The sequence below is a fragment of the Canis lupus genome, chromosome 2, assembly GCF_048164855.1.
Source record: "Canis lupus baileyi chromosome 2, mCanLup2.hap1, whole genome shotgun sequence".
Taxonomy (NCBI): Eukaryota; Metazoa; Chordata; class Mammalia; order Carnivora; family Canidae; genus Canis; species Canis lupus.
Window position 1 is genome coordinate 14,947,715 of NC_132839.1, and position 14,047 is coordinate 14,961,761.

The 14,047-nt window shown below is 38.3% G+C and overlaps 1 protein-coding gene and 1 long non-coding RNA gene across 4 annotated transcripts in view; one reads left to right on the forward strand and one right to left on the reverse strand.

Moving 5' to 3' along the window:
* The window catches only part of LOC140612854 (uncharacterized), a 42,557-nt gene extending 33,820 nt beyond the window's left edge, over positions 1-8,737 (forward strand). For both annotated transcript variants that reach the window (XR_012013964.1, XR_012013962.1), the window contains one exon: positions 7,967-8,737. This is a non-coding gene — a long non-coding RNA (uncharacterized lncRNA). The remainder of the gene's footprint in view (positions 1-7,966) is intronic.
* Positions 1-14,047, reverse strand: part of RHOBTB3 (Rho related BTB domain containing 3) — a 54,620-nt gene that overhangs the window by 26,243 nt on the left and 14,330 nt on the right. For both annotated transcript variants that reach the window (XM_072790884.1, XM_072790875.1), the window contains exons 4-6: positions 12,960-13,114; positions 9,327-9,438; positions 6,353-6,718 (exon numbers count right to left, since the gene is read on the reverse strand). In XM_072790884.1, coding sequence (XP_072646985.1) covers positions 6,353-6,718; positions 9,327-9,438; positions 12,960-13,114 — 633 coding nt within the window. The remainder of the gene's footprint in view (positions 1-6,352; positions 6,719-9,326; positions 9,439-12,959; positions 13,115-14,047) is intronic.

Here is a 14,047-nt window from a genome sequence, read left to right on the forward strand (position 1 = left end):
GTCAGAAGTTAAAGAACTCCTGAGAATCCAACAGAACCCAGATCAAAAGAATTTACTGTATGCCAGTGATTGTCAGCTATAGTTGTGCCTTACATTTACCCGAGATCTTTCATAAAATACTATCAAGGAGATATCATTCCCAGACCAATTAAACTAGAATTTCTGGGGCTGGAGCCCAGACATCATTTTAAAAGGCTCATAGATGACTTTAAGGTGCACAGAGTGCTATTGATCACTGTTCTTCAGACATTTCACCCATGATCAAAAACCAGGATCAGCAGTATGTGGCAAGCAGTAGGTATTTTTGATAGTTTACACTCACACATGCTAAGGGAGACAACAGATATTATCTCCTAAAAAAATAAATTGTACTAACAAATACCTACACAGTATCTCCTTTCAGAATATTATTTGAGAGAAAGCAAGAATTAAGTCAAAATACATGGGATTAACAGCAGGTAAATCCCTAAATTAACAGTAGGTAAATGTCATGGAGTTCTATCTCTGCCACTCATTTATCTGAGAATAGACATAGAAAGATTCAGTAACTAAAAATGAAAGTAAGACAAGTTTATAGGGCACTCTAAGGATTGGGCTGTTCTTATAATTAGAAATGCTAATGAGTCATCTTTGACATGCTTTGGTCCAAATTAAGCAATAATCCTTATACTTAAAGACTTTCTTTTCTTTTTTAAATCGTGGTAAAAACGTTTACCACGTGGGGTGCCTACAGATGGCTCAGTCAGCTAAGTGTCTGACACTTGATTTTGGCTCAGGTCATGATCTTGGGGACTTGGGATTGAGCCCCCATCAGGCTCCATAGCCAGCAAGAAGTCTGCTAGAGGATTCTCTCTCTCCATTTGCCCCTCTTCCTGCTCTCTCTCTCCCACTAAAATAAATAAGTAAATCTTTAAAAAGAAGAACCTCTAACATGTGATCTTTTTGACAGAATTTTAAGTGTACAATACAGTATTGTTAACAATAGCCATGATGTTGTACAGATCTCTAGAACTCACTCATCTTGCATAACTGACTGGGATTTTCTATTTAGTTAACTTCTCAGAGCACTGACTGACTGAGGTTCTTAGGGAACACGGTATACTCATGCATGCAAGCTGCATTTTTAGGCAGTGCAGAAAAGAGCATACCGTAGAATAATTTCAAGAGTTGGAAGATACTAGGCAAGCTGAAGATGAAAACTCATTTCCACATGTTCATTTACTCTGGTGGCATTTCAACAAGATGTGAAATTCTAAGGGCCATCTGTGGTATGAAGAGCTCAAAGCAAAATTCCTGAGGCTCTTACATACATTTCAATTCCTAACCATCTGAAATTGTGTGAGTCAGGAATTTGCAAGCATAATGACTATCAAGTATTGCAAGAATGTCACACCGTATGCCAATAAAACTTGCCCGCAAACTGCTGGCCTCACTCTTTCTCTCTGAGTAATAGTCTTTCGGCCCTTATATAGTATACAGTGTGAGCTGTTATCTAATGGAAAATTAACATACACAAATCACATACTTCTACTGTGTCTATTTATTTAGAAGCCTGAATAGGAGAATACACTGGAGCCTTATGTTAACCAGACCATTTAACTGACCTTTCCTAAATACAGGACCCAAACATCCATAGTGACATATATAAAAAATTTCAAATTCCTGAAGATTAAAAAGAAGTATCTTATTTAGAGGAAATTAAGACATTCTTTGTAATTTGGTTAAAAAAAAAAAGTAGGTGATAGATTGAAGATGGTTTTTCAGTCCATGTTTGCTCAGGGCAAATATTCCTGAGCAAGCCATGCTGTGTTATGGAGTTCACCTTGGCATTACCAACCCTACAGACATGAGTACAGACAGCCCCTGTCTTCACTGCCCCCCTAACATAACTTGTGGGTAGGCCAGGGCTTCTATGAGGAAACCACTGAATAACTGGTCTTAAAACTTGTGCTCGGTTCAAAAGTTTTAAAATGACCAACAGCAGCAGCAAGAAAAACAAGCAAAACAAAAAATTTCATAAGCCTGGCCTCTTTATTAAAGTCTCTAAATATATATATGTGTGTGTGTGTGTGTGCGCGCGCGCTTAAAATTTTCCTTTGATTTGATAAAAAATATTTTTTTTCCTAAAGATTTTATTTATTCAAGAGTGAGCATGCAAGAGAGAGAACATAAGCAGGGGGAGGGGCAGACAGAGAAGGGGAAGCAGAATCCTCGCTGAGCTGGGAGCCCAATGTGGGGCTGATCCCATGACCCTGAGATCATGACCTGAGCCGAAGGCAGACACTTAACGGACTGAGCCATCCAGGTGCCCCTGATAAAAAAATATTTCCTAAATAAACGGTAATCTATGCACAAAGACTAGAGGATAAAACAAAACAATAAGTGTTTAGACATCTGAAGAGTAGGAATTGTGATTTTTTTTTCTTAACTAATTTTCTCCATTTTTACAAACTTGTCTTTACCATACAAATACAACTTTAGTATCTTTTTAAACATAATTTTAAAAAAAGACAATTTAAACATCACTTTTGTTTGAGTCTGAGGTTATACTCCATAAATACAGTATAAGTAGTAAGTACCTGCTAAAGCATTTATTTTCCCTGCTCCTCAAAGCATTGGGGTCTCCCTGAAGCCTCAGGTCAATGGTCTGTGGCCCAGCTCTTACCTGACACCACCTCTTCTCTGGTTCTTGACATACAAGGAGAGAACAAACAGAGCAGAAATGCAACAGCTCCGTGTCAGGTTGGGAAGCCTGGGCTCTGAAGTGGTCAAGGGCCGTAGCAAGCTTTCCTTGCCATGATGATGCACCTCTGCCTCTAACTGCTATTTCCAGGCTCATTTAGTTTTCACCTGTCCACAAAGCACCCACCTGCCCCACCCTCAGGCAGGGGCTCCAGTTCCCAAGAACTCCCATGAGTCAGTCTTGCAGCTGACCCCATTCTGACTTTGTGCCCTGAGACTGATAACTGGGTCCCTCTGCTGGGCCTCTAGACTAAATGCCAGGCTCTTATTCCCCTGGCTGTGCCTGGCACCCAGTTCTTCCCAGAGCATGTAGTCCAAAGCATCAGCATTACCTGGGAGACTGCTAAATGCAGAACCTCATGCCCCACCCGTGGGCCTACTGACTCAGAATCTGCACCTGAGGGGCGCCTGGGGGGCTCAGTTGGTTAAGTGTCTGCCTCAACTCAGACCTCCCTTCGGCTGAGGTCATGATCTCAGGGTCCTGGGATCGAGCCCCATGTTGGGCTTCCTGGTCAGCGGGGAGTCTGCTTCCTCTTCTCTTTGCCTCTCTCCCTGCTCATGCTCTCTTCTCTCTCTAGTAAATAAATAAAATCTTAAAAATAAAAAAAAGAATCTGCACATGAACAAGATTCCTAGCTCACTTGCATGCATATCAATTTGAAAAGCACTGGTCCAAATGACGGACAAGCGGTAGCACCTACACCTGTTGTCAGAATAATGGCCTTCCTGAGGTTGATCTCCAGAGTAACGGCACTTCCTTATTAAACTCTTGTCTTGCCTGCTCTACTCTGTCCTCCTACTGTCATCAGAGATGAGCTTGCCAAAGCCCAGTCTGATCATGCTTAGAATTCTAGAACAGCTTCTATGAACAGCTTCCAGTCAGCTTGCCAGCCTCGTCGCCTGCAAGCCTTCACCTCCCGCTATGCTCCAGCCATGGCAAACTGTGTGGTTCCTGGAAAACAGCAGTTACTAAAGATTACATTTTCCTTAATGCATGTTTCCCAAAAGGGGGCTGAGGAAAGGACTCGTTTTCCTTCCCCTTTTCTTCCATCTACATGTATTAATTTTGCAACTTAAAAAGAAGTAACTCTCTGCAAAATAGACAAGCAGGTCTGTCACTGGAGATACAACTAACTTTTATTGCTACCTTGTTAAAGAGGATATAACTGACTTCAAAGTGTTCATGTGCCTTTGAAGGTATTCAATAGATACTGTAGTAAACTTGCTGAGTAACTCATAATTTCAACAGTAACCTCATTGAAAAGTCAAACACTTCATAGTTCTCTAAACATCATTAAAGACATTTTTACTTTTAAAATATAAACATTTTTGTTTTTCAGAATTAGCCTTAGATTCTAAGCTGTGAGACTCAAAGTTTAAACATGGAAAACTGTAGTACTAAATGAAGTGTTTCACTAGTCTGTTTTATTCGTGCAATGATTCACAGCTACTAGAGTCTACTCATTAATTCAACCAACACAAAACCTGCGATGTTGAAGGCACTGTGTTGGTGTGCTCTGTAGGAGTGGTTATTTATGCCTCTTCTAAGCCAATACTCACTGAATAATGGGTTTAAGACCTACCACCACCATTCTACCCCTATGTAGGTACAGGTATATACAGAGAGGTTTTTTTTAAACTTATCTTTAAGTAATCTCTCCACCCAATGTGGGGATGAACTCAAGAACCCAACATCAAGAAGTGTATGCTCTAGCTACTGACTGAGCCAGCCAGGCACCCTCATATATATATATATACATTTAAATCCACTTAAATCTTCATACTGCAATATGAAATCAATATACTTCATACTGTACTTTTTTAAACCATTAATTTTTATTTTAACTTATAATAAAACTATGTAACAAAAGCCCAAATGAAAAAATATTATTTTAACATCAATTATTTCAAATGAAGACTACCCAAAAGTTTCTTACAAATATGAAACAGCACTTTATTTGCAAACCTTTATAAACGTATCTGTCCCCCATTCTGAAGTCTAAAAATAGATTATAAATGTTTCTCCATCCACATTCCAGAGGAGTGACCTTAACTTAATATTTCATCAGTACATGATTCCAAGTGAAAAATTAAAGAAAGGTCTCAGAAATTTTCTATTTAGATGCTTTCTTTAAAAATCATTTTATATCAATTATTTTCCATTCTTAAATGGGACACTTGGATGTGATACCCTCAATGCACTGGCAAAAATGACTCAGATAAAACTTCTATTTTTTAAAATATATAAATATTTTATATAAAATAAAATATATATATATAAAATATATAAATTTTAAAATATAGCAGTGATACCTTCAATGCACTGGCAAAAATGACTCAGATAAAACTTCTATTTTTTAAAATATATTTTTAAATATAACAAGTATTTAAAAGGACAAGAGAGGAGATCCCTGGGTGGCTCAGCAGTTCAGTGCCTGCCTTTGGCCCAGGGCGTGATACTGGAGTCCCGGGATCGAGTCCCGTATCAGGCTCCCTGCATGGAGCCTGCCTCTCCCTCTGCCTGTGTCTCTGCCTCTCTCTGCCTCTGTCTCTCTCTATCATGAAAAAATAAATAAAATCTTAAATAAATAAATAAATAAATAAATAAATAAATAAATAGGACAAGAGGAAAAATAATTGATAAGCCCTATCTTAAAAAGATAAGCACACAGTAAGAAAAAAAAGTAAAATATAAACTAGTCAAAGTTGCGGTGCCTGGCTGACTCAGTTGGTAGAGTGTGTGACTCTTGATCTTGGGGTTGTGGGTTCAAGACCCACACTTGGGGCCAAGATTACCTAAAAATAAAATCTTCAAAATAAGCAAACTAATTAAATAAAATAAAACAGCCAAGGTTGATCAGATCTCAGCCTTAAACTAACTTCAGGTATTATTTCCAGTTCCTAAACTGAATGCAGGTACTTTGCTAAATTCTCTCAATTATATCCAAAATCTAAGAGTAAAACAGAAAAGTGAATAAATAGCCAGCTTTTAAGATGCAGATACTGAAGCATGTAGGTGACTCAGTCGGTTAAGCATCTGACTCTTGGTTTTGGCTCAGGTCATGATCTCAGGGTCATAATCTCAGGGTTCTGAGACCAAGCCCCACATTGGGCTCCTCGCTCATTGGGGAGTTGGCTTCCTCTCTCCCTCTGCCCCTTCCTTCGCTCATGCTCTCTCTTGTGCATGCTTCTGCACACCCTCTCTCTCTCTTGCTGTCTCTCTCTAAAATAAATAAGTATTTTTAAAAGATGTAGATACTTATTTTCATTCACACTTTGAAAATCTTGTTTCTTTAGAGTTAGACTAGACGATAAATTCTAGTGTTTTCACATTTTGGATATTTAAAATACTAACATATCTGCTCAGGAGGAAAAGAAGTTATTTTCACAAGTAGATGTAAAACCAAGGCAAATAAACTTACAAGGAAGATGGAAAGCTTGAACAATTTACATATATATACCACAAAGACTATTTCATGTTAGGATCATAATCCTTACCTCAGATGATAGAAAGAAGATAAATGTGACACTAACCAATACACCTGAGGACCAGAGACATGGTTCCTTTCAAAAACTTAAGAGAATATACCAGAACCATTTAACAGGATACCTGAATAAATGAAGCGCAGAATGTCCGATAAACAGGAACAGAAGAGGGCGTCTTTAACAATGACACGTAAGGGCGGGTTGCCTGGAGAATCCTGGCTAGCACCTGGAAATGCAGTGTCTCTGTTTATACTGAAGAGGTCCTGGGTTGTCCGGATGATACTGGAATCCTGAATGTCAGCGGGACTCTTCACATTGAAAAGTAGCATGAAAACATGGCTTACGGCACACAGAACAATCTTGTGGGCCTCAGCAACTTCCTTTAAATCTGAGTTGTAAAATACCACGTCCACACACTGGCAGCAGAACAGCAAGTTATTTAAATCAGAGTTATAATGCGATGCTTCAGCCTTTAAGACAGGCATTTTTTCTGTTTCAAAAACAAAATAAAAGTGATAAGTTATTCTTTAGGTCTACACAATCATTTCAGGTTTCTTTTAAGCACGACAAAATAATATTTTCTTTTTTTTTTTTTTTAAATTTTATTTATTTATGATAGTCATCAGAGAGAGAGAGAGAGAGAGGCAGAGACACAGGCAGAGAGAGAAGCAGGCTCCATGCACCGGGAGCCCGACGTGGGATTCGATCCCGGGTCTCCAGGATCGCGTCCTGGGCCAAAGGCAGGCGCCAAACCGCTGCGCTACCCAGGGATTCCCAAATAATATTTTCTTAATATTGTTGAGTTGAGCCACATGAAATTGCCAATACTTGGCCATTTGTGACCTACCAAAGACAGCAATTTTGTATAAAAATCTAATTGTAAACACATATAAATTGGTTATTCTGAGATAACAGTCACAGAAATACTGTATTTTTTATAGTGCAAATGAAAATTGTACTAATTCCCATTAAGAGCAATAAAAATAGTGCTTTTCAGTATTTGTATGTCCCCAAATAAAATCTCTCTCCAAATACTGAATTTCAGTATGTTGGTGGTTATCAGTGCTTACTTTCACCTGATAAAAAAATGCAAATTACTGAACAAGTTCTGAAGAACCCAACCTCACATTTGAAGTCGTCTTCCTCCTGGGTTTGGAAATGCTGGTGGGGGAAAAAACTGTCAAAATTACATTATTAAAATTGCAACCTTCCAAAGCCAGGGCTCGGAGTCTTAAACTCCGTTGTTTGAAACCATCTTGACCATTTTATTTTGATTCTAAAATTAATATTTTTTTCCTCCTAGTAAAACGAGAACCAGCATTTCCCCCTCGGCACACCTCAAGTAGAGTGTTGGTGAGACTCCCTAATTTCCAAAAAAAAAAAAAAAGTATGTAACCTTCCATTTCCTAGTTTGATCACTAACAAAGAGAGATTAGCCTTCAGGCAATTGAGAACATCCCCAGAGAGGATTGCACCCTAGGCCCTCATCACAGACCCTAACTATAAAATATCTGCTGTCTAGCTTTTATCCTAAGCTGAGCCGAGGAAAGGGTTATCGGTAAAGGGTTGCTGCAAAGATATGTATCTACTAAACCAGTAAAATTCAAACTTCTCTAGGAAGAAAAATTCTTTACTCTAAAGCAAACCTTCGGTCTCTAAAATCGATAATAACACGGTATTTTGGTGGTTAGGCTTTTCCTAACCTACACCCCACTCTTGCTTCCCTCTGCTGCCTCAGGTACCTCCCAGACCCTGGATGGCTAAGAACAACCTGAAAGCCACACGCCCGGGAGCCCCGGGTCCATTCTTAGAACAAGTAAGCACCAGAACGATGTTCAGTGGGATACCTAACAGAAGGGCACGAAGAACCACTTGTGAGAACTGAGACTGCATTTGCTGACCAGACACTTCTGAAAGCCCTGTTCACTAGGTGACCCAGTGCCCCAAGTGGAGACCCACGTGAGAAATTTCTTCTAGTGCTAAATGGCATGAATTGCTTTGCTTTCTCAGATCAACTGTTGTGTTTTCTCTTCTTCAATAATAAGAACCAAGAAATTATCTGCCTCCATTGTTTATTTGGCTATTCCCCACCCATCTTCTTATCCAAAAAGTATTTAAAGCAGTAGGTTTGCTATGTAACCAGCCAAGTCTCCCCTCTCACTTTGCACACCGGAAAATTCAAAGCCATCTGTGTATTACTTAGGATCTATAGATCTGCTTTAAAAAAAAAAAACAACCAAAAATTTCCCATACTAATTTATGTTTTTTTGATTTTTAATTTATGTTGATTTATTTAACAAGTACTTATCAAGTACCTACACTTTAAAACAATATCCACAGCAAATTGGTCTGCATGAGTACTATTACTCTATCTCTATGAGAATTATTAAAAATTTTTTGATGAAAATTAATTTTGATAAAAATTGTGTATATTTATTTTTATTTTCCTCTAACCTTGGGTTATGAACATTTTCAAACATTTGAAAAAGTTCAACGAATGATACAATAAGCACACATATATCCTTCACTTGGATTCTGTAATTAACATTTTGTCATGTTTGCCATATCTCTAGGTAGATACACACTTACACACAGACTCATATTCCTGAATCATGTAAAAGTAGAGTTGTAATCATAAAGATATTTCAGCTATAAATACTTTAATACTCATTTCCAAAAAATAAGGACATTCTTCCATTAATGATAGAACCATTACCATACATCCAAAAATTAACAATTCCCTCATGTCACCTAATTTCCAGTCCATATTAAAATTTTACCCAACTGTCCTGAGAAAAGTCTTTGAGATGTTTTTATTGAACCAGTATCCAATCAAGGTTCATGCACTGCATTTGCTTATCATTTCTCTTAGACTTTAATCTAAAATAGCTCTTCACCACATACACTATTTTTAAAAGAAGCTTGTAGACTCAAGTTTAAGACAGTCCAAAATGGGTCCAAAGTACCAGCTACTTCAGAATCACCTGGAAACGTATTTTAAAAGCAGATTCCAAATTTGGGAACAACTGCTCTAACACTTGTGAAGTGATCTATAATAAATATCAACTGAATGTCTAGACATTGGTTAGTAAATGCACCTGGTTGTTCAAGCTGAGGTGGTCTAATTCCATGAAATGAGTTGCTCATTTTTCTTTTCTTCATTTTTTCACTTGTCTTCTGATTTAAGGCTTGAATCATAAAATACTCCAACTAAAACAGGAATCAAATTTTAATTAAGTTAAAACTAAATCTTCAACAAAATTATGTATCTAACGTAATTATTTGTACCCCAAATCAGATTTGCCAAATGTTTTTAATTCCAGTACCATCTACATGTACGCTTTACCAAACACTTAAACAATTTGTTTTTCTTTTTTAAAAAATGTATCAAGTTGAACAGACTGTGCTTGTCCAAGCATAAATAAACTATCTATTCAAGAAGGAACTGTTTATTCTCTTGAATAATCAAGAAAGTCCAGCAGTACAACTGTGTGACTGTCAATAACCATCTCGTGGACAACCGCAGCAGTCAATACTAGAGAAATTCAAGGCTGGACAGATCTGGCTCTATGTCACAGATGCTCAGATCAACTAGGGATGTTTACATATGCTCTATTTTTTCTTGAATAAATTACACTGAAATACATCCTTTATGTTAGAAATTAAAAATCCTGGGGTGCCTGGCTGGCTACATCAGCAGAGCATGCAACTCTTGATCTTGAGATTTTCAATCCGAGATCCATTTATTAGGTGTAGAGATTACTAAAAAATAAAATCTTAAAAATAAAATCCTAACCACACTCACTTGCACAGCACAAGGCCTATATGCCTTGTGCTGTAAGGCTTGGGGCAAAGGTACAAATAGAGGTCCATGTACCACATACACTAATATTTAAACTCTGTAAATCAAGAAAACAAACTAATCTGTAAAAGACGTTATATCCTCTTACTTTGACAGATATAACATCATAAAAGCCTAGAAGGCCAGGTTTGGATTTAAATTCTCAGACTTCTCAGAACTTCAGGTAGGACAGGGAGAGCTGGCCTTAATTCCAGATCCCAAGACCTCCCCTTCTCGTCTCACCCCTGCTCCATCCCAAGCCTCAAGGAGCTTTTTGCATACGAGCAGACATCCAGGCCTGCATATCCAAAACCTCCTACGCCATCATCCTATGGCCACCTTTCAGACTTGGGGACACACACACTAGTAATGCAGTCCACCTGCGGGAGGATCAACCCAGGAAAAAGGCCTGCGCAGGCCTGAGAAACAGACCGCTGGTCAGAGAACTTTGGGGTCCTGCATTTGGAACATGGTTGTAGCACTGTAACAACAGAACTTTCTTTTCTGCATTAATGGAAATGTTCTGTAATATCTGTGCTATTGAATACGGTAGCCACAAGGCACATGTAGCTATTAAGCACCTGAATGTGAGTAGTGTCTCTGAGGAACTAAATTTTCTTCAGTTAATTTAAATATAAATAGCTATAGCTATCTGTGGGTAATGGCTACCCTAACCCAATGGTGCAGGCCTAGAAGGGCTACTAGCTCCAGGAGGGCATACCCCTTGGCTCCATCAACTTGTGACATGGTGGTGCAACTGGAGGGAGTGCCAGATGGGGCTCTCGAAAGATAAAGGGCACACACTCCTCTTGCCCAGGTCTTCATCCTTGATTCTTAAATACAAGATTTTAAATGCTCCTTTAACTTTGACATTATCGCCTCCATCTATACTCCTGCAAATACCACCATTTCTTACAGTCAAGATCTAAGCTGTATTTTACTATTCAACAATCTCAAAAGGGATCATTCTGATCTTATTTCTACATTCTCACCAAGTCTTAAGGATAAAAGAAACTGCCATGTCTTTCTTCCAACCTTGACCACATCTTCAGTTCTTATCATGCCTCCAACCCTAACTGCAACACCAGGCATTAGGAGCAAAGAGAAACAAGGAGGAGGAAGCAGAAGCAAGCAGAGGCAAGTGGGAGTTGGCAGGTGGGAAGAGTGACCCTGGGATGTCAGGTTCAGGAAGTGGAGCCGGGAACAAGGAAACCTACATACTCCAAGAGAACCAGCCCCCTCTCCTCTCCACAATGAAACCGAACTGTCATTTCCCCCCAGTTCCCTAGGTATTTCTGGGAAATGCAAGATTCTTAGACTAAATTCAGATTGTTTTTAATCCACTACAATATAATATCTTATTTATTTATGATAGTCACACAGAGAGAGAGAGAGGCAGAGACATAGGCAGAGGGAGAAGCAGGCTCCAGGCACCGGGAGCCCGATGTGGGATTCGATCCCGGGTCTCCAGGATCACGCCCTGGGCCAAAGGCAGGCGCCAAACCGCTGCGCCACCCAGGGATCCCTATAACATCTTTGATAGGAAAATTAGATGTCAGTCCTCTCTACCTTTCTAACCTTTCTACTTTTTACTTGTCACTGTAAATAAATAAGATGAAAGTTTCTCATAGTCATTGTAATATCAATATTGTGAGTCTATCTTAATGCTGTATTATTAATATTTCTTTACATTAGTGGGCTAAATAATAGCCACTTATACATGACAGAAATCAGAACCATTTATATTTGGTTCTTATTTTATCTTTGGTTCTTATTTGGAGCCTGGTAACTTAAATTTCTACAGTCATTTATGGAGACCTCAACAGTTTGACATGAATCTACATAATGAATATTCTGGTATACTGGAAAGAGTACTTGATGAAGAGCCAGGGAACTAATGGAAAAGTCCGAAGTGTTCCTGCCCAATGGGGGGTTTACTTTGGTTTAGACCTCTTCATATTTACCATTTCTGTTGAGTGGAGTCACTTCTTAGAGGATTGAAAAGATAGTTCCAAAGTCAGTTAATAGTTACGTGATACCACTCCACAGTATTCTCCAAGCACCATGAAGTCCTGATATTGTAGGGAAGGTGCTGTGTGCTAAGACAGGCCTCCAAAATGTCTACAGGACCCAGTAAATGCTGTAGCTATAGAGAGAGCAAATCCCAGTTTCTCAAATATCCAACAACCAGCTATGTTTTTAAATATTTATTTATTTATTTGAGAGAGAGAGACATGGCTTGTAAACGCAAGCAGGGAAAGAGGCAGAGGGAAGGGAGAGAAGCAGACTCCCCACTGGGCTCAGAGCCTGACATGAGGGCTCCATCTCACAACCCTGAGATCATGACCTGAGCAGAAATCAAGAGTCGGACACTTAAACCAACTGTGCCATTTAGGCGCCCCAACAAGCTGTTTGTATAAGTAGTTTCTATGGATATTTTTGAGCTGAATCCTTTAGGAATATACAAAATCTTTCCAAAGCACACAGAGAAAGAAAAATCATTCTTTTCAAATAGTAGACAGACATGAAGGAGATCTTCACAGGCCCAATGGTTCAGGTAGCGAGGCTCACTGAACGTATGAAGATTATGAATAAAACTGAATCACAGGTTTGTGTAAGTAAATATGCTTTTGATATGTACACCAAGAAACAACATTGTCACCAAGTAGAAAATTCAAAAAATCCTATTAGACAACAGAAAATGCTTCATTTGCAGGGAAAAATAAAATAATTTTACTCTGACAAAATCTCACTTCTACTCTCATTTTATTTCTCAAAGCTAACACCAATCATGCTTTTAAAACTAAAGTTCTAACTGAGGTTCTAGAAAATAGCTTCACAGCCAACCTGACAAATGACTTTAATTTATGTAACAGGGATTATCACTTACCACTCCTCCAAAATACTTTCCTATGTAGAAGTCATCAAGGCTGTGTAGCTCAAGATAGGTTGCTCCTAGTTCTTTAGCAAGTTGGATCCCTTCACTTGTACTGACACAGCTCCCTCTGTCTGAGGTACACAGCGGGCATGTACAAGGTAATTCTTCTGAGAAAGTAAATATGAGGAACAAAGAGCTTTGAAATTAAACATGAAAAGAAATATGCACAGGCAACCTGAACCTTCAACAAATCAACAGCTCATAACAGAACCATAGTTCAGGGGCATTTGGTACTCCACTATCCACTAGACTCTGAATAAAAAGCATCAGTGTTAATAGAAACATCCCTAAAGTAAACAAGCTTTAAGTGCAAGAAGAATAAACAGTATTTTAGAAAACAGAAGAACTTAAAAATAAGTGAATATGTATTATCAAGGCTTTTATAGCAATTAAACCAATCAGCTAGGAATGGAGAACATGTTTCCTTTTATACAACCCTGACATGCTGAGTATCAATACAAATTAACAATTTCAGTTGCCCACAGAAACCATGGAAAACAGCCGGTTAGCTCTTTTTTTTCTTTTCCTTTCTTTCCTTTTTTTTTTTTTTTTTGTGATAAACTTGAAATACATTCACTGAGTTGATTAGATCTGAATCCTCAAGACTGCAAAATTTTGTAGGTTTCATTTAAAGTACATTCTTCTTAATCCAGACATTTCAATTATTAGACCCTAAAGTATTTGACTGCAGAAATCAAATTCAATCACTTTATCTTTCTCTTCAAGGTTAAAAAAAACCATACACTAAAGGAATAAAAAGTATTTATTCAAAATGTGAACTATCCTAAACATCATGGTTGTACCACATACAGATGTATGGCTGGGCAGGTGGTAGATCAACATATTTAGGACACTCTTTAAAAAAGCTAAAAATGTATGTTCAACTCTGAATTCATCAGCAAGCTTTGTTTTGTTTCATGACACATCATGTATATCATTGTTTAAATGGCAGCCAAGTCAGAGGAGGATAAATCCATTCCTAGAAATGCATGTTATTATAGATTCATTTCCCTGGGAAGCAGACTCTGAGATGGAGACTG